The sequence below is a fragment of the Larus michahellis genome, chromosome 4 (assembly GCF_964199755.1).
Source record: "Larus michahellis chromosome 4, bLarMic1.1, whole genome shotgun sequence".
Classification (NCBI taxonomy): domain Eukaryota; kingdom Metazoa; phylum Chordata; class Aves; order Charadriiformes; family Laridae; genus Larus; species Larus michahellis.
Genome location: NC_133899.1, coordinates 92349307 through 92372750, shown reverse-complemented (window position 1 = coordinate 92372750; position 23444 = coordinate 92349307). Strand labels below are relative to the sequence as shown.

At 67.6% G+C, this 23444-nt stretch overlaps 4 protein-coding genes across 4 annotated transcripts; 2 read left to right on the top strand and 2 right to left on the bottom strand.

Annotated features, from left to right (window-relative positions):
- Positions 1-29: 29 nt before the first annotated feature.
- LOC141742907 (glycine N-acyltransferase-like protein 3) lies at positions 30-13438 on the bottom strand. Its single transcript, XM_074586449.1, has 7 exons — positions 12985-13438; positions 9562-11959; positions 8994-9133; positions 2004-2111; positions 1749-1875; positions 1517-1634; positions 30-494 (listed from the first exon to the last, which is right to left on the bottom strand). Exons 4-7 carry the CDS (start codon positions 2094-2096, stop codon positions 92-94), a joined length of 741 nt encoding a protein of 246 aa, XP_074442550.1. The 5' UTR covers positions 2097-2111; positions 8994-9133; positions 9562-11959; positions 12985-13438; the 3' UTR covers positions 30-91.
- LOC141741642 (glycine N-acyltransferase-like protein 3) lies at positions 3502-6688 on the top strand. The gene is made up of 5 exons (XM_074582492.1): positions 3502-3579; positions 4483-4590; positions 4697-4817; positions 5841-5961; positions 6051-6688. The coding sequence occupies exons 1-5, from the start codon at positions 3502-3504 to the stop codon at positions 6469-6471; spliced, it is 849 nt and encodes a 282-aa protein (XP_074438593.1). The 3' UTR covers positions 6472-6688.
- On the top strand, positions 7689-8468 carry POLD4 (DNA polymerase delta 4, accessory subunit). The gene is made up of 3 exons (XM_074586452.1): positions 7689-8000; positions 8082-8193; positions 8293-8468. Exons 1-3 carry the CDS (start codon positions 7778-7780, stop codon positions 8315-8317), a joined length of 360 nt encoding a protein of 119 aa, XP_074442553.1. The 5' UTR covers positions 7689-7777; the 3' UTR covers positions 8318-8468.
- SSH3 (slingshot protein phosphatase 3) lies at positions 13430-23158 on the bottom strand. Its single transcript, XM_074586448.1, has 14 exons — positions 23064-23158; positions 22123-22160; positions 21729-21894; positions 19913-20031; positions 19764-19835; positions 19561-19626; positions 18105-18293; positions 17346-17439; positions 17123-17251; positions 16993-17039; positions 15969-16115; positions 14923-15123; positions 13936-14188; positions 13430-13843 (listed from the first exon to the last, which is right to left on the bottom strand). The coding sequence occupies exons 1-14, from the start codon at positions 23112-23114 to the stop codon at positions 13649-13651; spliced, it is 1767 nt and encodes a 588-aa protein (XP_074442549.1). The 5' UTR covers positions 23115-23158; the 3' UTR covers positions 13430-13648.
- Positions 23159-23444: the final 286 nt, after the last annotated feature.

Below are 23444 nucleotides of genomic sequence, written 5' to 3'. Positions count from 1 at the left end.
GTGTAACCCCATCTTAGACACCCCCCCACCCAGCCATTCCCGTGGGGGTGGGGGGGGGGGGTTACCCCAACCCCGGTGCCCCCCCATCCCACTACTGGGGGGTGACCACCAGGGTGTAGAAGGTGCCAGGCTGGGGCAGAAACCCCACGGCGCGGACGGCCCGCTGCGAGGGGGTGTTTTGGGGCAGGACCCCCAAATAAATGGGGAAGCCGCGGGCGTGCAGCTGCCGGCCCAGGGCGCCCAGCGTCACCCCGCACAGCCCTCGGCCGCGCCAAGCGGGCAACGTGTAGCCGTGGCTGAGGCAGCCCAGGGGGTCCAGCAGGGTCCAGCAGACGGGGCGGGCGCGGGGGCCCAGCAGGCAGGCGCTGGGCAGGGACCCCACCAGCCCCAGCAGGAACCGGGCGCTGCGGGCGTTGCCCCCGAAGCCCCAGGTGGCGTTGAGCAGCGGGACGTGGGACGGGGACACGGGGGCCAGGCGCAGGCCCGGGGGTACCCTGCGGTGGGGGGGTGGGGAGAGGAGGGATGGTGGTGGGGGGGGAAACGGGATGGGAGAACCTGCACCCTGGGATGGGATGGGGGACCCGCCGTGTCACCCAGGGACGTGCTCGGGGACCCTTGTGCCACCCAGGGACGTGCTCAGGGACCTCTATGCCACCCAGGGGCGTGCTTGGGGACTCCTGTGTCACCCAGGAATGTTCTTGGGGACCCTCGTGCCACCCAGGGATGTGCCTGGGACCTCTGTGCTGCCCAGGGATGTGCTTGGGGATGCCCATGTCACCCCCCAGGGACGTGGTCAGGGACCCTCATGTTACCTGGGGATGTGATTTGGGACCCTCGTGCCACCCAGGGATGTGCTTGGGGACCCTTGTGCCAGACAGGGATGTGCCTGGGACCCCCGTATCACCCAGGGATGCACATGGGGACCCTTGTGCCACCCAGGGATGTTCTTGGGGACCCTTGTGCCACCCAGGGATGTGCCTGGGACCTCTGTGCCGCCCAGGGATGAGCTCAGTGATCCCTGTGCCACCCAGGGATATGCTTGAGGATCCCCATGTCACCCCCCAGGGACGTGGTCAGGGACCCTCATGTTACCTGGGGATGTGATTTGGGACCCTTGTGCCACCCAGGGATGTTCTTGGGGACCCTTGTGCCACCCAGGGATGTGATCAGAACCACTGTGCCACCCAGGGATCTGACTAGGACCCTTGTGCCACCCAGGGATGTGACTGGGACCCTTGTGTCACCCAGGGGTGTGCTTGCCCCGCCCCCGCCTGTGCCACCCAGAGATGTGACCCCCGTACCACCCAGGCATGTTCTTGGGGACCCCCGTGCCACCCAGGGATGTGTTCAGGGACCTCCATGCCACCCAGGGTTGAGCTTGGGGACCCCTGTGCCACCCAGGGATGTAAGCGGGACCCCTGTGCCACCAAGGGATGAGACCGGGGACCCTTGTGCCACCCAAGGATGTGACTGGGACCCTTGGTGCCACCCTGTCCCCCGGTGCCTGGGCACTCACTGCGCGCGTGGCCGGGGGGGCTGGGGGCTCATCAGCGCCTGGTACCGGTGCGTCTCCAGCCGCAGCCCCTTGGCATCGGCCGCCTGGCGCACGGCCTCGTACATCCCCTCCTGCATCCCTGCGGCAGCGCCCTCAGCCATGGGGACACCATGGTCGGGGGGGGGACGACGACACGACAGTGCCTGGTGTGTCCCCCCCCACTTCTCCCCTCCCCTCCCCGTGCCGGTCTTACCGTGCATCTGGAATGCCCGGGTCCAGTCCACCGCCTGGGTGCCCCCCAGTAGCTCCCGCCAGGCCCCCTCGTCCCGGTAGTACACCGTCAACTGGTTGCTGTAGAAGTCCTGGGGGTCCTTGTGCTCCTGGGGGCGGGGGGGGACACACACACACAAGGTCTCAGCATGGGGTGTCCCCCCCCACCGGCACCACGGTGCGTGAGGTGCTGCCAGGCTGGCAGGGGGCGGGGGGGAGGGGACACCCAGAGCAGCACCTCTGGGCGCAGGCGGGTGAGGACGACGCCGAAATGGGGCCAAGAGTCCACCAGCACCTCGTGGGCGGCCGGGTTGCCCCGGGCCACCGTCATCACGGTCCCCAGGACCTGCGGGAGAGGGTCAGCGTGGGGGGAAGTGTGGGGGGGGGACACACACAGGGGGACCGTGAGGGTTCCCTCCCCATCCTTGCTGCCAGCTTCTATGGCGGGGGGGGGGGGGGGGGGGCAGGGTGCCATGTGAGGTCCCTGTCACCCGCAGGGTTGGGGGGGGCAGGGCACGGGGGTCCCCAGGGCCACCAGAGTCCCCACGACTGGCGGGATGGAGGGGAGGGCATGGAGGTCCCCGGGGTCCCCGTCACCTGCAGCACTGGGTAGGGAGGGCAGAGGGGACCATGGAGACCCTGTCACCAGCGTGGAGGGGAGGGACAGGACGGGGGTCCCCAGGGTCCCTGTCACCGGCAGGGCAGGGGGATGAGGCAGGGGGTCCCCAAAACCAGCAGGGCAGAGGAATGAGGCGGGGGGGGTCCCCAGGGTCCCTGTCACCAGCAGGGCATGGGGAGGAGAGCCGAGGGTCCCCCCCAGGGTCCCTGTCACCAGCAGGGTGGCGGGCAGGCCTGGGGGGTCCCCAGGGTCCCCATCACTATCAGGGCAGGGGGATGAGGCAGGGGGGGTGCCCGGAGTCCCTGTCACTGGCAGGGTGAGGGGATGAGGCGGGGGGGGGGGGGGGGTCCCCAGGGTCCCCATCACCGTCAAGGCAGGGGGATGAGGTGGGGGGGGGGGTGTCCCTGGGGTCCCTGTCACCGTCGGAGAACAGGGGTAAGGAAGGGGAGGGGGGTCCCCAGGGTCCCTGTCATCGGCAGGGCAAGGGGATGAGGTGGGGGGGGTCCCCAGGGTCCCTGTCACCAGCAGGCTGGGGGGTGGTGAGAGCCAGGGGTCCCCCAGGGTCCCCGTCACCGGCAGGGCAGGGGGATGAGGTGGGGGGTGTCCCTGGGGTCCCCGTCACCGGCAGGGTGGCAGGCAGGCTCCTCCGCAGGGCCTCCTCCAGCCGCCGCAGCTGGCCCGGGCACGTCAGGATGAGCATGGTCCCCTGGCCGTGGGGCAGGCGGTGACACCGAGGATCCGTGGGGCACTGGTGGCTGTGGGGCAGGGTGTCCCAGCCCAGCAGCCGTCCCCAGGAGGCCGTGGGACGGGCAGGGCGGGCCCCATGCCCGGTGGCCGGCGGGACGGACCCTGCCCGTTGCCCCCGTGGTGTGGCCACCCCCTGGGCAGGGGGCACTCGCCGGCCCGTGACGGCTGGTGGGTGGCCCTGGGTGTCACCGCCTGCCCCACAGACGCAGGAACCTGCTGGTGTCGCCGCCTGCCCCACGGGACCCCTGGCCGCAGGACTGCTGCGAGGTGAGTGCTGGAGGGGCTGGGGGACAGGGATGGGGACAGGGACGGTGTCCCCGCCTGGGGGTCCTGTCCCCCCCCTGTCACCGTGGGGTGTCTTGGCAGGACCATGCTGATCCTGACCTGCTTGTCCCAGCTGCAGCGCCTGGAGGAGGCCCTGCGGAGGAGCCTGCCCCTTGCCCTGCCGGTGACGGGGACCTCCGTGTCACCCCTGCCCCGTCCCGTGATGGGGACCCCACTGTCACCCCTCTCTGTTGCCATGATGGGGACCCCAATGTCACCCCTGACCCGTGCCACGACACAGACCCTGCTGTCACTCCTGCCCTGTGCCATGATGGCGACCCCGATGTCACCCCTGACCCTTGCCATGGCAGGGACCCCCGTGTCACCCCTTGCCATGATGGGGACCCCACTGCTGCCTCTGCCCTGTCCCGTGGTGGGAACTCCATGGCCACCACTGCTCCTTGCCATGACAGGGACCCCACTGTCACCCCTGCCCCTTGCCATGATGGGGACCCCACTGTCACCTACGGCCTGTGCCATGACATGGGACCCCAATGTCACCCCTGCCCCTTGCCATGACGGGGACCCCACTGTCCCCTCCCTGCTCTCGCCCCACCAGGGACCCCGCTGTCACCCTGCCCATCCCCGCCCCCCCGCCACCCCCTGCAGTGTCCCAAGTCCAGGACGGGCCACTCCTGAGCACCACCCATCTCCGAGCCAGCCAATCCCAGCCCGTTGGACTCTGCCCCAGCCAATCCCAGCCCAGCTTGCTTCCGAGACAGCCAATCCCCTTCTGGACCTGCAGACGCCAGACCCCGCCCTGTGTAAACCAGCCAATCCCAACTCAGGCAGGCTGCAATGCAGCCAATCCCAAGCTTCCTCCCTGCCCCTCCCCTCTATAACCACGCCCGTTCGCCCTGGCCCCGCCCACTCACGGGCAGCCCGGCTTCAGGCCACGCCCCCTCTGCCTTCACCCCCAGTGAGCCCTATGGCAGGGGGGTGCCATGTTTGGGGAGGGCAGGGGGGCAGTGGGGGGCTCCGGGGACCCCCCAAATCCCCCTCCATCTCTGACCCCTTTTCCCGGCAGGTCTATGGGGCCGTGCTGAACATCAACCGGGGGAACCCGGGGGAGCTGGAGGTGGTGGTGGACTCGTGGCCCAACTTCGGGGCCATACTTGCCCGGCGCAGGGGAGAGGTGGCCGGCGGGGACTTTTTTTTTTTTGGGGGGGGGGGGGGACGGGACACAGAGGGGTGGTCACACTGAGCATGGTGGGCTCAGGGCACCCATGGGTGCCCTGCAGATACCGGTGGACGACTGCTACAGCAACACGCAGGCCGCTTTCTACCGGGACGTGGGGGCCTACAAGGCGCTGCTGGAGACCCCCGGCTGCCTGCGCTGGGACACCGCCTTCCACATCCTCGGTGGCCCGGGGGGGTCCTGGGGGACACCGCGGGGCGGGGGCGAGGGGGGCACTGGGAGCACTTGCGGGCACATGCTGTGCGTGGGAATCGGGGTTGCTGGGGAGAGCCATTGGGGATACTGGGGAAAGGAACTGGAGGCACTGGGAGGTACTGGGGGAAGGAATCTGGGGTGGTGGGGGACACTGCGGGGGGGCACTGGGTGGTAGGGGCTTGATGGGTGCTGTCGCTGGGGAGTACTGGGGCTGGACTTGGGGGTGCTGGGGCGGCAGGGATGGCATTAATGGGGACACTGGGAGCCACTGGGGAGCGTTGTGGTTGGATTTGGGGGGGCACCGGGGACTGGGATGGGGTTAATGGGAGCACTGGGAGCCACGGGGGAGCGTTGTGGTTGGATTTGGGGGGGCACCGGGGACTGGGATGGGGTTAATGGGAGCACTGGGAGCCACTGGGGAGCGTTGTGGTTGGATTCGGGGGGGCACCGGGGACTGGGATGGGGTTAATGGGAGCACTGGGAGCCACTGGGGAGCGTTGTGGTTGGATTCGGGGGGGCACCGGGGACTGAGATGGGGTTAATGGGAGCACTGGGAGCCACGGGGGAGCGTTGTGGTTGGATTCGGGGGGGCACCGGGGGCTGGGATGGGGTTAATGGGAGCACTGGGAGCCACTGGGGAGCGTTGTGGTTGGATTCGGGGGGGGACTGGGATAGGGTTAATGGGAGCACTGGGGGACACTGGGGAGCATTGTGGATAGAGTTGGGGTGCTGGGGGGGCACTGGGGGCAAGGATGGGGTTAGCGGGGGCACTGGGGAGCATTGTGGTTGGACTTGGGGGTTCAGGGGGGGCACTGGGGGTAGGAATTGGGTTGCTGGGCACACTTGGGGCTACTGGGGATAGAGACTGGTGGTGTGGGGAGCCCCTGGGGAGGGCCCAGCCGGCGAGCTGGGGTTAGAAAGAGGGGTGTCGGGGGGCAGGAATGGGGGTGCTGGGGGAACGGGGGGGCCCCCCCTGACGTCATCGTCCCCAGGGCTGCAGGAGGGGGTGGCCACGGTGTCGCAGGCCATCGCGGGGACCAAGGGAGTGGAGCTGGAGGTCTCCGACTACTACACCTACCTGCACCCCGACCCCAGCACCCTGCCTGAGCCCCGGTGAGCGCACCCACCCCCCACCCCCCACCCCGACCCAGCGTGGGCAGGACCCCCATTGTCCCCCAACTGACGGCCCCCCCTGGCTGCAGGCTGGCCCCCGGCGTGCGTGTGGGGACGCTGAGCCCGGCGCATGTGGATCTGCTGAACGAGACGTGGCCCTACGGGGGGAACGCGCGCAGCCGGCGGTACCTGGGGGAGCTGCTGGGGCGATACCCCCACTTCTGCCTGCAGGACGGGGCCGGGGACCCCCTCAGCTGGACCCTGACCGACCACTTCGGGACGGGGACCCACGGTTACACCCTGCCCGGCCACCGGCGGCACGGCCACATGCGGGCGGTGCTGAGCCTGGCCGCTCGCCAGGCGCAGGCCCGCGGCTTTCCAGCCTTCGGGCACACGGCCACGGGCAACCGACCCATGCAGAGGCTGCAGGAGGAGCTGGGCCACCAGCGGCTGCCCGGGCTGTGCCACTTCGTCCTGCACAACCCCGGCCTGGGGAGGGCCGGACGCTGAGACCACCCCAGTGTCACCCTTCCTCGGGGCAGGGAAGTCCCCAGGCTGTGGGGCAAGGACGAAAAACAAACCGAAAGCAAAAAGCAGTGTGGACTCTCTGATGGCTGCTATAGGGTTGTGTCTCCCTTCTCGCACCTGGCTTGGCGCCGGCCGTTACAGCCGTGACCTGGCTTGGTGTCACCGCAGAGGGACACAGCTGTGTCCCCAGGGAGTCACCCCTTTCCCTCTGTGCCGCGGCATGCACCGCAGCCCTGCCCCAAAGCTATTCTCGGCCCCCCCAAGGGAGGGCTGAAAAAATTCAGGCAAATCTGCGCCGGTGGCACCTGCTGTGTCCCCCCCGCCTTGGGGGGTGGGGACAGGCAGGCACAGCACCAGCTGTGCTTCACAGAGGGGGCTGGAGGGGGGGGCACAGCCAGAGCACTGCGTGGGGCTGAGGGTGACGGTTGCGCGGCGTGAGTCACAGCTCGAATCACGGCTCGTGGGGGGGACAGTGCCCAGGGTGACGGGGACAGATGGGAGGGGGTGACAGTACCTGGGGTTGATGGGGACAGCTTGGGGGGGTGACACTGCATGGGGTGATGGGGACAGCCAGGGGGGTGACAATGTGTGGGGTGATGGGGAGTACCACGGGGGTGACAGAAGCTGGGGTTGATGGGGGCAGCTGCGGGGGGCAACACTGCATGGGGTGAAGGGGACAGCCAGGGGGTCACCATACCTAGGGTGATGGGGACAGCTGCGGGGGGGGTGACAGTACCCAGGGTGATGGGGACAGCCAGGGAGTGACCACACCTTGGGTGATGGGGATGCTGCGAGGGGGTGACAGTGCCCGGGGTGATGGGGACAGACAAGGGGTGATGGGAGCAGCCAGGGGGGGTGACAGTACCTGGGGGTGATGGGGACAGCCACAGGGTGACCACACCTAGGGTGATGGGGACAGCTTGGGGGGTGACAGTGCCTGGGGTAATGGGGAGCACCGTGGGGGTGACAGCAGCCGGGGTCGATGGGGACAGCTGGGATGGGGTGACAGTGCCCGGGGTGACGGGGACAGCCGGGGCAGGGGGGGGGTGACAGTACCCGGGGTGACGGGGACAGCCGGGGCGGGGGGGGGGGGGTGACAGTGCCCGGGGTGACGGGGACAGCCGGGGCGGGGGGGGAGGTGACAGTGCCCGGGGTGACGGGGACAGCCGGGGGTGTGACCGCGCCGGGGCTCGGCCCCGCCGCTTCCGCCCGGGGAGCGGCAGGGGCGGGCCGGTAGCTCCCGGTAGCCGGTAGCCGCGGTGCCGCCGCCGCGCTATCCCGTAGGGCCATGGAGAAGCCCCGGCTCATCACCGACTCCTTCCCGCTGCGGCGGCGGCCGGGCCGAGCCCCGGGCAAGCTCAAGGGCAGGGTCAAGAGCAGGGGCTGTCCCCGGGTCCGGCCCCGACCCCCCCCGGCCACCGAGGACCCCTCTTCGCCGTCCCCCCCGGACCAAGCCCTCATGGAGATGCTGCGCCGCTTCGATCTGGCCTGGGAGTACGGGCCCTGCACGGGTGAGAGCCCGTGGCCACCCCCGGCCACCCCCAGGTGTGTCCCCCAAGCCCCCCTGACCGTGTCCCCCCACCCCCCGGCAGGTATCACCCGCCTGCAGCGGTGGGAGCGGGCGCAGGCGCTGGGGTTGAGCCCCCCCGGTCCCGTCCGCGACGCCCTCCTGGAGCACCAGGACAACCCCGATGTCACCTACAGGTGAGTGCAGAATGGGGGGGGGTGGGGGGTGTGTGTGACACCGGGCACCCCCTCCCGGTGTCCCCCTCTCCCGCTGCTGACCCCCGCTGTGCCCCACAGCCTCTGGCACGAGTACGAGCTCTGAGCCGCTGCGCCCCCACGCCGGAGGGAGGAGAAGGGGGGGGTCACCGTGGACGTTGTGTGTGTGTCATCCCCCCCCAGCTCCGCAGAGCCTGTCCGCAGCCGCGCCGCAGTCCGGGGGGGCACCGGGCGGATTAAAGGCTGGTGTGAGTGAAGGTTGGGGGGCTGCCGTGTGCTGTCTGGGGGGCACCCGGGGCAGGGGGTCGGGGGGGGTGAAGCCCCTCTGTAGGGCACTGGGAGAGGGCAGGGGTCTGTACCCCCCCTCAGAGAGAGTCAGGCGGGTTGTCTGGTCACACAGAGTTTAATGCCACCCCATGGTGACCCCCCACAGGATGCCTTCTGCCCCACAGATCACCCCCCACCGCCCCCCAACACAGCCGTTCCCATCACCCTGGGCACTGTCACCCCCTTCCCCCCCCCCCAACAGGTGCACCCTGTGCCTTCCGCACCCCCTCCCCGTGCCAACTGGGGGGACTGGTCCTCGCCACTGGGAAGGTGGGAGAACGACGGGGTGCCCGGGTTGGGGTGCACCCCCAAAGGTGAGCCGTGGCCGTGGGGCGGGGAAGGACAGGAGAGCAGCAGAGCGTGACAGAGAGGGGACACGAGAAGGGACGTGGGACGCCTCGCGGCGGGCTGAGGGGACAGGAGAGGGGCCACGGGCTGTCCCCAGCGCCACTCACCACTGAGCAGGTCCGGGGTGTCGGTGAAATCCTCGCCGGAGTTGGGATGCAGCTGGGCAAGGGTGGGCTGGATCACGTCCCCGTTGCCCCGGTGAGCGGCGTGGACTGGCCACCGGACCCTGCTGGCCACCGGACACCCCCTGCCAGGCATAGAAAGGGTGAGAGATGCTGGTGAGCCCAGATCCAGAAGCTGGTGGTTGCCGGGACTCCCAGTAACACCAGTGGGACTGGTCAAGCTGGGAGAGGGGAGCCCTTCGGACAGCGAGCACGAGTGTAGACGCTGCTGGTTCATCCTCCGTCTCCAAAGAGGAGCCGTGACACGAGTCACTGCCCATCTGGGTGCCCGCAAAGGTGGCACAGAGGTGGCAGTGCCACCAGCCCCTGCCCTGACATGCCTGCCCATACCCTGGGGTAACACGAGGGAGGGAGGGGGGGTCATGGTGGCCAAGGAGGCTGGAGGGGGGCCTGGCAGGGGCCTGGCTGGAGCATGCCGTCGCTGGTTGGTCTGGGTGGGGGGTGTATTGGGAGCTGCAGTCCTGTCGGGGGCTGGGGGGCTGCGGGGGCTCACCTCCAGACCACAGTCTCCAGCGCCACCAAGTTGCAGGTGGGATTTCTCCTCTTCTCTAGGTCTGTGGGGAGAAGGGAAGAGGGATAAGCCTCCCATTCGTAAAATTGTAGAATGGTTTGGGTTGGAAGGGACCTTAAAGCCCACCCAGTGCCACCCCCTGCCGTGGGCAGGGACACCTTCCACCAGCCCAGGTTGCTCCAAGCCCCGTCCAACCTGGCCTTGAACCCCTCCAGGGATGGGGCAGCCACAGCTTCTCTGGGCAACCTGGGCCAGGGGCTCACCACCCTCACAGCCAAGAATTTCTTCCCAATATCTCATCTAAACCTTCCCTCTTTCAGTGTAAAACCCTTCCCCCTCGTCCCATGGCTCCCCTCCCTGATCCAGAGTCCCTCCCCAGCTTTCCTGGAGCCCCTTGAGGGCCTGGCAGGGGCTGGAAGGTCTCCCCGGAGCCTTCTCTTCTCCAGGCTGAACCCCCCCAGCTCTCTCAGCCTGTCCTCCCAGCAGAGGGGCTCCAGCCCTCCCAGCATCTCCGGGGCCTCCTCTGGCCCCGCTCCGACACCTCCGTGTCCTTCGGCTGTTGGTGGCTGCCCAGAACTGCAGGGGGGTCTCACCGATGGGTCAGAATCCCCTCCCTCACCCTGCTGGCCACATTCCTGGGTAACCGCACCGGGAATCCCATCTAAAGCTGACCTTAGTTGTCTGCAGAGTTGTTTCGGCTCGAGTTCAGGCTGAAGTTCCAGCCTGTCCAACACAGCAGCGCAAAGAGCAGCCCTGGCCACCGGCCAGCCCAGGCGCATCGCCATTGCCCTTATCAAAACGTTCCCAGGCACAGCAGAGACAGACGATAAGCAGCAAAAGCAAGAAGCGGCCACTAACAAGCATTAGACTCTAATTTACAGCGAGGCAAGCAAGCCCCACGGCAAGCGTAGGAGCCTGCCAATTAAGAACTAAACAGCAATAACAGCTATAATTTCGATCTACCATTCCAATCAAACCTGGCATTTTAACGGACCCTTCGAGCCCCACGTTGAGTGCAAAAAAGGACTGTCATCGTTCAACCCCAGCCGGCGGCTAGAACCACACAGCCGGTCGCTTGCTCCCCCTTAAGTTGCGATGAGGGAGAGAATCAGAAGAGTAGAAGTGAGGAAAAACTCATAGGTTGAGATAAAGACAGTTGGATAGGTAGAGCAAATCCACGCACACAAGCAAAGCAAAACAAGGAATCCATTCCCTGCTTCCCATCGTCAGGCGGGTGTTCAGCCATCTCCAGAAAACTGGGCTCCATCATGCGTAACGGTGACTTGGGAAGACAAACGCCATCACTCCGAACGTCCCCCCCTTCCTTCTTCTCCCCCCAGCTTTATACGCTGAGCATCACGTCATATCGCATGGAATATCCCTTTGGTCAGTCGGGGTCAGGTGTCCCGGCTGTGTCCCCTCCCAGCTTCTTGTGTCTCCCCCCAGCTTCTTGTGTCCCCCCCCCCCCCCAGCTCGCTGGCGGGGCGGCGTGAGGAGCAGAAAAGGCCTTGACTACTTAGCAACAACCAAAAACATCACACCATTCCCATTCCATACCCAAAACACAGCACTACAGCAGCTGCTAGCAAGAAAGTTAACTCCATCCCGACTGAAACCATGACAGTTTCCTAGGCAGTAATAGCAAAAACATCCAGTTTGGATATGGATGAAACAACTGGGATCAATGGGAAAAAATTAATTAGGAGCAAGCTGTTTGGGTGGAGAAAGGAAGGTGGAAAGGTAGCAAAAAGGGCCCAGAAATGGAAAAAAAATGGAGAATAAGGTATAAAATCAGGTAAAGGTCAGCACAGGGAGGGGTGTCTTCTGATATTAGGGGTGCAGATGACTGCGGATTGGAGGGCTATCGATCTGCAGAGCCAGGTCTGGCGGGCACAGTCCTCCCCCCGCCCCAGGCCATGGGGACTCCCTTTCCCCCCCAAACAGTGGGGAGGGAAGAGCGATAGAGCTGTCGTTCAACAGCAGTCCTGTGGGATTCACAAGATTAAGAGCCGTAATTAGTCGCTTTGCTGTGTGCAGAGTCATTTAATCATAAATTAATAATAATAGGATGCATTTGTTAATTATTTAGGTTATTGATTACTTAATTTATTAGCTCTCTAGCGGTTTGTTGCTTCATCAATAAAATGAATCAGTTACATCCCAAGCCTGCAATCGAGCGGTGGAGAGCCGGAATCGGCAGTAATCAAGGCCACGTCCCGGGAGGGGGACAAGCGGGATGGGGCTGGGGGGCTGCCCACGGCGCTGGGCCGACTCACACTGCAGGTCCTGAGCCCTCCAGATCACCGCCTTCAGCCAGATCTTGTCCTGATGGAGGAGCTTCAGGCCCTTGAACACCTTCCACCTGGGGGACATGATTCATCTGTTGGGAACAGGATGGCGGTATTTAGGGTGCGGACCCCCAAGAGGAAGCGCCCTTCTCCCAGCCAGCCCAGCATCGTGCCCAGCAGGACCCCAGGATCAGGAGGAAGAAAGTAGCCAGCAGGGTGTCCCCCAAGGGGGACTCACCACATTTTCTCTGCCCTAATCCCCCCCTGCCCACCCCAGCTTTGTGCCACAGTTCCCCTGCACCCGGTGGCTGCCAACGCCATGGTCAAAGTCCCTCTGGCCTGAGGCAGGTGCCAGCGGGGGATCCTTCAGAGCCACTTGGCATTGATGATGCCCTCCTGGCCTCTCTGGCAGCAACTGTCACAAAATCTGCGGGGGCACGGCATGCTGGAGGCCAGGACCCAGGCTGGTGGTGGGGAGGAAGAGGGAGGTTTCCAGGCTCCTTGTAGTGGCAGAGATTTGGGAATGGGAGGTAGTAGAGTCCACCCAAAGAGCACTCAAAGGCATGTGGGTGGTGAGCAAGAAGACCCCGAGCCACGGCAAAGTGAGGCTTCAAGAAACAGGGTCTGTCTTATCTCCAAAAGCACAGGGAGGACCCCCTGCATGGCCCACGGCAGTGCTGTGACCCCTCATTCCACCCTGTTGCCTGTATCTCCCTTCCGTCTCGTGTCCCCCCATGGGAAGGCGGGGGTCTGAAGAGACTGGTGGCACTTCCACCCCGGTGGAGCCCAGGTTGCTGCCGTGCCCTGCTGCTCTGCTGCCATCGCCCTGCAGAGCGGCGGCTGTGAGACGTGACTGACGGAGCAGAGCAAAGGTCAGGCTGCCGGCAGAGCCCAGCCCAGCTCTTGCTCAAGTCGGGTCTTTCCCGGTGGGCCACAAGCCAGCGAGGGCTCTGGCCACACTCCAGAAGGTGCCGAGTCCCAACGTGGTGGGTGCTGTGAGGTCGGGGGTGAGGGGTGGGGGAGATTCTGGGATGGCTTCCCCCCAGGAGGAACACCAGGCTCCGGTCAAGACGCCATTACTCAACACAGGCCCTCGCAGGCAGTGGTGATGCGTGACCTTCCAGTCTGTGCCGTTCCTCCCGCTATGGCCACAGTGGGCTGCTAGCTCCCTGGCCCGCTTCAATCTTCCGCCGCCGGTTCCCGGGGCTGCCCCGGTCTCTGTCGTTGGGCCTGCCCCGGTCCCCGGTCCCCGGGCCTGCGCCAGTCCTGCGGCCTAGGCCGCTGAGGCTGAGGTAGGCCGGCGCCCCGTTCCCATAGCAACCAGGAAGGCGCCCCGTACGCATGCGCGGCTACGCATGCGCGGCGCCCCACGCTCCGCGCAAGGCACGCTGGGGGCTGTAGTTTCCCTCCCGGGCCGCCGCCCGCACAAGATGGCGGCGGGGTCTGGGGCGGGCCCTGCAGGCTGCGTGTTCACCCTGGCCCCTACTGACGGCAAGGCCCCACGCTCGTCCCCGCCTCCCACCCCCCCCGCCCCGCGCAGGACCCACGCCAGGGACGGGCATTTCCACGCTTTATTCTCAGTGCGGGTGCAGTGAGGGGGTGTCAGTGGTGGCGGGGGGGGGGGTGTGAGGCACGGTGACCTCCGCCCCCCTCCACCCCCTGCAGTGCAGGCAGTGTGTGGGAGGGGCGTGGCCGCTCCCTGGCCACGCCCCCCGCAGGGCTAGGCCACGCCCCTTTCCCCGTAGCGCTCTGCCCCATACCCCCCCCCCCCCCCCCGCGGGTTAGGGGGCGGGGGGCGGGGTTGAGGGGAGGCGGGGGGCGTGGTCATCGGCGGGGGGCGGGGCCTCCGAGGGGGCGTGGTCACAGGCGGGGGCGGGACCTCCGTCCAGGCTGGCCTGGCGCACCACGCGGCGGGGCCGGGAGGAGGGACGGGCCCCCGGGGGGGCAACCGCCGGCCCCTCCGTGGCCACCAGCACCTGGAGAGGGGACACCGTGACACAGGGGGAGGGAGCTCAGCCATGGCCGGCCCCCCCCCACCCCGGCCCCCCGACGCCCTCCCTTCACTCACCTCCCCACCCAGGGGCTCCCCCGGCAGCTCGGGGGGCTCGGGGGACTCCAGCTGGCTGATGCTCCGCATGACGGCGCAGAGGGAGATGCGGGGGCGGCGGGAGGCCCCCAGAAGCCCCGGCCCCCCCGCCTCCCCCGGGGACAACGGGGACGACGGGGACGGGCCGCCCCCGTCCCCCTGGGTGGCCTCCGGGCCCTCCTCGGGCTGGCCCGCCCGCTCGCCGGCCTTGGGCTCCCACAGGCTGCTGTGCCGGCTGCCACACACACACACGCGCTGTCACCTGCTGGCCACGCCCCCCCGGCCACGCCCCGCGCATGGGGACACGCCCCTTGTGTCTCGGGGCGGGGCTCCCACAGGCTCCGCCCCTTCCGAGCCATGACGGCAGAGGGTGGGGCCAGCAACGCCACACCCTGCACATCGGGGCGTGGCCATGGCAGACCACACCCAGCCCATCTGGGGCGTCACCATGGAAGACCACACCCACTAATGGTGGGGCGTGGCCACGAAAGACCCCACCCACCACACCCAATGGGGCGTGTCCATAACAGACCCCCCACCCACCCATCACACCCAAGGGGCGTGGCCTTGGCACGCCCCACCCACCACATCCCATGGGCGTGGCCTTGGCTGCCCCCACCCACCACAGAGGGGTGTGGCCAAGGCAGACCCCACCCACATTAGGGGGCGTGGCCAGGGAAGACCCCACCCGAGAGGTGTGGTCATGGAAGGCACCACCCACCATGCCCAATGGGGCGTGGCCATATCATACCCCACCCATCTCACCCAATGGGGCGTGGCCTTGACATGCCCCACCCACCACATGTCCATGGCAGGCCCCACCCACTAGCTCATGGACCAATCAGACCCTGCCCTGCCCAAGGGGGTGTGGTCACAGCAGGCCCCTCCCTCTCCCACCCGCAGGGGCATGGCCACGACAGGCCCCGCCCACCCCGAGGGCGTGTCCGTCCCGCCCTTTGCCCCGCCCACCTGGCCTGCAGGATGCCCTGGTAGAAGTCGAGCTGGCGCATGAAGCCGGGGTTGGGCAGGACGCCGGGCCGGACGTGCCGGACGTGCCGCAGCGCCCGCTCCAGGGACCAGCCGAACTCCTTCATGGCGTAGGCCAGCACCGTGGCCGCCGAGCGGCTCAGCCCCATGCGGCAGTGCACCAGCGCCCGGCCCCCGACGGCCCTGCGGCACCCGCACGGCTACCACCCACCTCCCGGGGCTCCCCCTCTGTCCCCAGAGGTCCCCGGTGTCCCCAGGGTCCTCGGTGTCCCCAGGGAGCCGCTGCCCCAAGGCTCCTCGTGTCCCCAGGGCATCAGTGCTCTAGGGCTCCCTGTGTTCCCAGGGTTGTCCATGTCCCCAAGGCTCCCCCTGCCCCAGGGCTCCCCATGTCCCCAAGGCTCCCTGTGTCCCCAGGGCTTCCCGTGTCCCCATGGACCCTGTGCCCCATGTCTCCAGTGCTACCACTGTCCCCAGTGTATCAGTGCGCCAGGGCTCCCCGTATCCCTGGGGTTATCCATGTCCCCAGGGCTCCCCACGTCCCCAAGGACCCCCCGCCCCAGGGCTCCCGTGTCCCCAGTGCTCCCCGTGCCCTAGGGCTCCCATGTCCCCAAGGACCCCATGAGCCAGGGCTCCCCCTGTCCCCAGGGCTCCCCGTGTCCCCAGGGCCCCTGGTCCCCGTGGTTCTCCTGTCCCCGGTGCTACCATTGTCCCCAGCGTATCAGTGCCCCAGGGCTCCCCACGTCCCCAGTGCTACCACCGTCCCCAGTGACCCCACACCCCAGGGCTCCCTGGTCCCCAGGTCTCCCAGTGTCCACAGGGACCCAATGCCCCCGCACTCCCCATCTCCCAGTGCTCCCTCCCAGTGTCCCCAGTGTCCCCCAGCGCCTCAGGCATCCCAGGTATTGCCCCCCCCCCCCCCAGCCTGCCCCTGGATCCAGCCCCAAACCCTCCATGCCCCCCATACCCTGTGCCCCCCTCGTGTCCCACCCCAATGCCCCCCACCCCACTGTCCCCTGTGCCCCACTGACCGGACGCGGGAGAGGAAGAGGAAGGTGTCGTTCCAGTGGGGCAGGAGCTGGGCCGTCTCCTCGTCATACACCCGCACGTTCATGTAGGTGAACAACGCCGGGAAGAAGTTGTCGATCTCCCGCGCCACGTTCAGGACGTGGGTGACCCTGCGGTGCCACAGACGGGGGTGGGGGACACAGCCCCCACGCAGGGTTGGGGGTCTGCCCGTGCTCCGTGGGCTGCCCCACAGTGCCCCAGGCCCACCCCACCGTGGAGCCACAGCCCTGCTGCACCCACCCTGACAAGTGTCCCACGATGACCCCATGCCCACCTCAATGGGTGTCCCACGATGACCCCACACCCACCCTGTTGGGTGTCCCATGATGACCCCATGCCCACCTCAATGGGTGTCCCACGATGACCCCATGCCCACCCTGTTGGGTGTCCCACGATGACCCCATGCCCACCTCAATGGGTGTCCCATGATGACCCCATGCCCACCCTATCAGCCCACCCTGATGACCCCATAGGCACCCCACTGGACCACCTCATGATGACTTCATACCTGCACCACCGTGACACTCCATGGTGACCCTGTGCCTACCCCACTGGGACACAGTGCCACCCCACCATGACACCTCACGATGCCCCTGTGCCACCCTACCATCACACCCCAGATGACCCAGTGCCACCCCACCGTGCCACCCCTTGATGGCCCTATGTCCACCCCACCATCACACCCCAGATGACCCTGTGCCACCCCACCGTGCCACCCCACAGTTGCCCTATGCCGAACCCACCATGACACCCCATGATGGCTCTGTTCCTACCCCACTGGGACACCCCAGACGACCCAGTGCCACCCTACTGTACCACCCCTTGACGGCCCTATGTCCGCCCCACCATCACACCCCAGATGATGCTGTGCCACCCCACCATGACATCCCACGATGGCCCTACGCCCACCCCACCATGCCGCCCCATGATGGCTCTATGCCCACCCCACCAGCACACCCAGATGTCCCCGTGACATTCCACGCTCACCGGTTCTGCTGCAGCTCCTCCAGGTTGGCCGCGTTCCACTCGGAGCCCTGCGTGGTGGCGGCGGTGAGGGTTGGGGACGTCCCTGCCCCCCCTGCCCACCCTGCCCCCCCCTGCCCGTCCCGCTGCCCACCAGGTAGAGGTGTGGGAAGACGCGGGAGGGCCGGTCCATCTGCGCCAGCACCAGCAGCATCTCGTTGTCGATGAAGTCCTTGTGCTGGGCCAGGCTGTGCCCCGTGCGTCGCTCCAGCTCCTCCCGCACCTGGGAACGGCCATGGGGTGAGGGATGGCCCCCTGCCTGTCCCCCTGCCTGTCCCCCTGCCTGTCCCCCTGCCCCCTGGCTTGGCGGCACCCACCTCCTTGGAGGTGACGCTCTCCAGGTCGGCGGTGGCCATGACGTCCCGCAGCAGCGCCCGCACCGACTGCTCCGACAGCTCCGGCGCCGCCGGCCTGGCACCGGCGTCACCGCGTCACCTGCCCCGCCCAGGCCACACCCTGCTCCCAAGCCCCGCCCCCAAGTGCAAGCCCCGCCTCCCATTGGCCCTCCCCAAGACGGGAGCCCCACCCAGTTCCTTTAAGCCTCACCCTTCCATTGGCCACACCCTGCCCAGGCCCCGCCCCCTACACACCCAAGCCCCGCCCCCAGCACAAAGCCACGCCTCCCATTGGCCCTCCCCAAGGTGGAAGCTCTGATCCGTTCATTTAAGCCCCACCCCCATTAGCCACACCCGGCCCAGACCCCGCCTCCTCCACTCTGAAGCCCCGCCCCCAAGCACAAGCCCAGCCTCCCATTGGCCCTCCCCAAGGTGGAAGCCCCACCCCTTGCCCCGCCTACTCATTAGCCACACCCGGCCCAGACCCCGCCTCCTCCACTCCCAAGCCCTGCCCCCCCATCACAAGCCCCGTCTCCCATTGGCCCTCCCCAGGGTGGAAGCCCCGCCCAGTTCCTTTAAGCCCTGCCCACCCCACGGGCCACACCCTGAGCCCACCCTCCGCCCCTCCCCGCAGAGCCCCGCCCCCACAGCCCCACCCAACCGCCCCACCCCTTCACAAGCCCCGCCCCCCCGTCCCAGGAGCGGCGCTGATTGGCCGGCAGCGCGGAGGGCGGGGCATACCGGAGGGGCGTGGGCGAGGCGGGGCGCACGGACTCCAGGTCGGCCATGGCCAGCCACTCGTTGAGGCAGCTCTGCTCCGAGGCCACCGCCGCCGCGTAGCCGCCGGCCCAGGCCAGCGCCGGGCCCCCGGGGATGTGCCCGCCGCGGGAGGCCTCCTCGCAGGCGCGGTGCAGCTCCTGCAGCACGGCCCTGCCGCACACCACCTGCCACCGCGCTCCTCCCCACCGTCGGTGTCACCCACACCCCCCCCCCCCCCTCAGGTTTGGGTCACACCACCAGCTGGGTGCCACCCGCCCTCTCCCAGGTGCGCAGAGCACGGTCGGGTGGCCCAAACTTCCTCCGTGTCCCCGTTCCCATGACTGTGCCCAGGCGCCCACGGTGGTGTCCACGTCCTGGTTGTGCCCACCTCAACCCTGCCCCTGGTGGTGCCCACATCCCCATGGCAGTGCCCACGTCCCCCGCCGTGCTGCACACATCCCCCACACCCAGGGTGGCAACCACATCTTCCACGGCCATGGTGGCACCACATCCCCCGTGCCCAGGGCGGCGACCACATCCTCCATGGCCATGGTGGTGCCCAAAATCCCCTGTGCCCGTGGTGATACCACATCCCCCATGGCCGTGGTGGCATCCACATCCCCCATGGCTATTGCAGTGCCCACATCCCCTGTGCTCATGGTGGTACCCACGTCCCCCATGCCCCCAGCAGTGCCCACATCCCGTGTGCCCATGGTGGTGCCCATGTTCCCCAAAGCCGTGGTGGTACCCACGTTCCCTGTGCTCATGGTGATGCCCACATCCCCCATGGCCATGTCAGTGCTCACATCCCCTGTGCTCATGGTGGTACCCACATCCCCCATGCCCCCAGCAGTGCCCATGTGCCCCGTGCCCATGGTGGTGTCCGTGTTCCCCAAAGCCATGGTGGTACCCACATCCCCTGTGCTCGTGGTGATGCCCACATCCCCCGTGGCCGTGGTGGTGTCCACACCCCCCATGCCCATCATAGTGCCCACATGCCCCATGCCCCCAGCACTGCCCGTTTTCCCCATGCCCCTGGTGGTGGCCATATCCCCCATGACCGTGGTGGTTCCCACATCCCCCTTGCCCATGGTGGTGCCCACGTCCCCCGTATTCGTCATGGTACCCACATCCCCTGGGCTCATGGTGGTGCCCACATCCCCCAAAGCCATGGTGATGCCCACGTTCCCTGTGCCTATGGTGGTGCCCATGTCCCCCAAAGCCATGGTGGTGCCCACGTTCCCTGTGACCATGGTGGTGCTCATGTCCCCTGTGCCCATGGTGGTGCCCATGTTCCCCAAAGCCGTGGTGGTACCCATGTCCCCTGTGCTCATGGTGTTGCCCACATCCCCCAAAGCCATGGTGGTGCCCACATCTCCCGTGCCAACGTCAGTGCCCATGTCCCCCATGCCCACGGACACACTCAGGGCTCACTCACCACATGGTCTGGACAGAGATGGGCTTGAAGATGCGGGTCTGCCCCCCCGATGTCACGCTGAACCCCCTGGACACCAAATGGGGAGACACGTAGGTCGGGGTGGGCACCCCGATACTGCCCCCCCCCCCCTCCCCCGCAGGCCGCACTCAATCCCACCCTTATAAGCCCCTCCCCATCCCAGAAGAGCCCCCCCTACCCCTTACCCATCGCCGTCGAGGAAGACCTGGGTGTCACTCCAGAGGGGCAGCACCATGCCCAGGGTGCAGTGGGTGGCCCTGGGGTGGGCAGAGATCAGGGGGTGCGGTTCCCCCCACACACCTCTTGCCGCCCCCCCCCCCTGCGCCCCACTCACCCCTCGTGGGCGAAGTCCACACCCAGCAGTGCCGTCTCCCCCTCGGCTCCCGCCTCCTCGGGCCGCACCACCAGCAGGTACCGCACCCGCCGCGGCCGCGCCGACTCCAGCCGCACCGCCTGGGGGTGCGGGGGGGAAGGGGGGGCATGAGGGGTGTCCCCTGCACCCCCGGGGACAGCACTGCGGGATCTGCCCCCCAGTGCCCGGGGAGGAGCATCAAGAACAATGCGGGGCAGGCTGGGCCATATCCCATCCCCATCCCATCCCACCATCCTGTCCCCATCCCATCCCATCCCGTCCTGGCCCCATCCCATCCCATCCCGTCCTGGCCCCATCCCCATCCCATCCCATCCCGTCCACATGCCATTCCCATCCCATCGCATCCCATCCCCATCCTGTCCCCATCCCATCCCATCCCATCCTGTCCCCATCCCATCCCCATCCCATCGCATCCCATCCCCATCCCGTCCCCATCCCATCCCATCCCGTCCTGTCCCCATCCCCATCCCATCCCATCCCATCCCCATCCTGTCCCCATCCCATCCCCATCCTGACCTCATCTCATCCTATCCCATTGCCATACCCTTCCTGTCCCCATTCCTGTCCCCATCCCTATCTATCCTGTCCCCATCCCATCCTCACCCCCATCCCATCCTATTTCCATACTGTCCCCATCCACACCCCATTCCCATACCCTTTCTGACCCCATCCCTGTCCCCATCCCCATTCTGTCCCATCCCGATCACATCCTGTCTCATCCCGTCCCTATCCTCATCCCCATCCCATCCCGTCCTATCCCCACCCTGTCCCCATCCATATCCCACTCCCATCCCTATCCTTTCCCCATCCCTGTCCCCCTCCCCATCCCATCCCATCTCTTCTCCATCCCATCCCCATATTGCTCCTACCCCCATCCCATCCCCACCTTGTCCCCATCCATATCCCATTCCCAACCCCAGCCTTTCCTCATCCCTATCCCCATCCTGTCCCCACACCCTTCCCATTCCATCTCTTTCACTGTCCCTATCTCATATCCATCCCATCGCTGTCACCACCCCTGTGGCTGTCCCCATCCCATCATGTCCCCATCCCCATCCCCATCCCATCCCATCCCATCCGTCACTGTCACCGTCACCATCCCTGTTCCCATCCCCATCCCATCACTGTCACCATCCTCATCCCCATCCCCATCCCCATCCCCATCCCATCCATCCCTGTCACCGCCACCATCCCTGTCCCCAGCCCATCACTGTCCCCATCACCATCCTCATCCCATCCCATCCATCACTGTCACCGTCACCATCCCTGTTCCCATCCCCATCCTATCACTGTCACCACCCCCATCCCCATCCCCATCCCCATCCCTGTCACCGCCACCATCCCTGTCCCCAGCCCATCACTGTCCCCATCACCATCCTCATCCCATCCCATCCATCACTGTCACCGTCACCATCCCTGTTCCCATCCCCATCCTATCACTGTCACCACCCCCATCCCCATCCCCATCCCTGTCACCGCCACCATCCCTGTCCCCAGCCCATCACTGTCCCCATCACCATCCTCATCCCATCCCATCCATCACTGTCACCGTCACCATCCCTGTTCCCATCCCCATCCTATCACTGTCACCATCCCCATCCCCATCCCCATCCCATCCATCCCTGTCACCGCCACCATCCCTGTCCCCAGCCCATCACTGTCCCTATCACCATCCCCATCCCATCCCATTCCATCCCTGTCACTGTCCCCATCACTGTCCCCATCCCTGTCCCCATCCCCATCACTGTCCCTGTCCCCGGGGGTGGCCGTGCCCTACCAGCCGGATGGCATCCTGGGGCCGCAGCAGCTGCATCATGAGCTGCAGGTGCTGCTCCTGCCGCCCCGGGGCCTGCCCGGGGGGCGCAGCCGGGGGGGGCTCAGCCTCCAGCGGCTCCTCCGCGGGCAGCAGCAGGGCGGCCCCCTTGACCATGACAAAGCTCTGCCTGGGGGGGGGACAAGATGGCCCGGAGGGGGACAAGATGGCCCTGAGCGGGACGTAGGCCCCAGCCCGCAGCAGGATCCAGCCCTCACATGTACCCCATGAGGGCGTCCCCGAGGTGGGGGGGACACCACGGGGGGAGGAAATGCTCCTCAGGGGGTAGTTGTGGCCCGTCGCCCCCCCCTCCAATGCCCCGCATCCCCCATCCCGTGGCTTTGGAGCCCCTTCTCACCGTCGCTGCAGCCGGCCGCGCTTGGGCGCATCTTCCTCCTGCAAAGCACCGGGGGGGGGCAAAGCCCCCAGGGGAGCATGACCCAGGGCACAGACCACACTTGGGGGGCCAGCAAACGCCCCCGGCACATCCCTCCTGGCATCGCGGGCCAGTGACACCCTGCCAAACCCACACCCCCCGCCTCAGCAGCGCTGGGAGGACCCCAGGGGGGAGCGTGGGGGCCCTGGGAGGGATCACGCTGGGGAGGTAAATCCCTGGGGATGGGCCACGGGATGCCAGAGGGGTCCTGTCCCCATGTCCCACCCCCCCCGGGCTGGGTGCTGCCCAGGGGGGCAGCGTTCGCAGCGGCGCGGGGGGGCTCGGGCTGTGCACCCTGATAAGGGCAAGTGGTTACTGGGGGGGCAGCGACACTGGGAGCGACTGGGACGGCGAAGGTACTGGGAGCCGCTGGGACGGACTTAACCCGGTTGGGTGCAAGTGGGGACAACCGCCCCCCCGCCCCCAGACACACACACACACAGTCCCCCCCCCCGCCCCCCAAACTACGGGGCAGCCCCCGGCGGGGAGCAGAGGAGCCCCCAGAGTGCGCTGGGAGCACGCTCCCAGTAATTCCCAGGGCTCCCAGTAACCTCCCACCGGCAGCGGCCGGGATAAGCCTGCACCGGGAACGACCGGAGCAGCCCGTACCCTGCACCGGCAGCGACAGGAGCAGCCTTTCCCCGCCCCCACCCCCGGCGCCGGGAGGGAACCGCCGGGACAACCCGGTTCTCCCCCGTCGGGAGCCCCCGGTGGCAACCGAGCTTCCTATCCGGATCGCCCGGGCGAACCGGGACCGCCCGCCCGCCCGCCCGCCCCCGCCGCTTCCCGTCCCGGCGGCACCCGGCGGCCCCGGGCCTCCTCCCGTCCCCGTTGACGGTCCCCGGTGCCGTCCCGCAACTCACCGCCGGGTCCCTGGGGGAGCCCGCCGACCGCCGCACGGTGACCAGCGCCATGCCCCGCCGCGCCGCCCCGCACCAGGAAGCGCCGCCGCTGCCGCCCCGCCCGGACGGGAACGGGAACGGGCACGGGCACGGCACGGCCCCGGGCACGGCACGGCACGGCACGGCACGGCACGGCCCGCGGCGGGACAGGCCACCCCCCCTCCCCGACCCCGGCACCACCAGACAGGGAACCCCCGGACCGTCTGCCCCGGCAGCGGGACCCCCCGGCAGCCTTCCCCGGTGCTTCCGCTGGGGGGACGGGACCCCCATCCGTGTTGCCCCGGGATCCCCCCCCCCCACACACACCCAGGAAGCTTCCCCCCAGCACCTGGAGACCCCCCC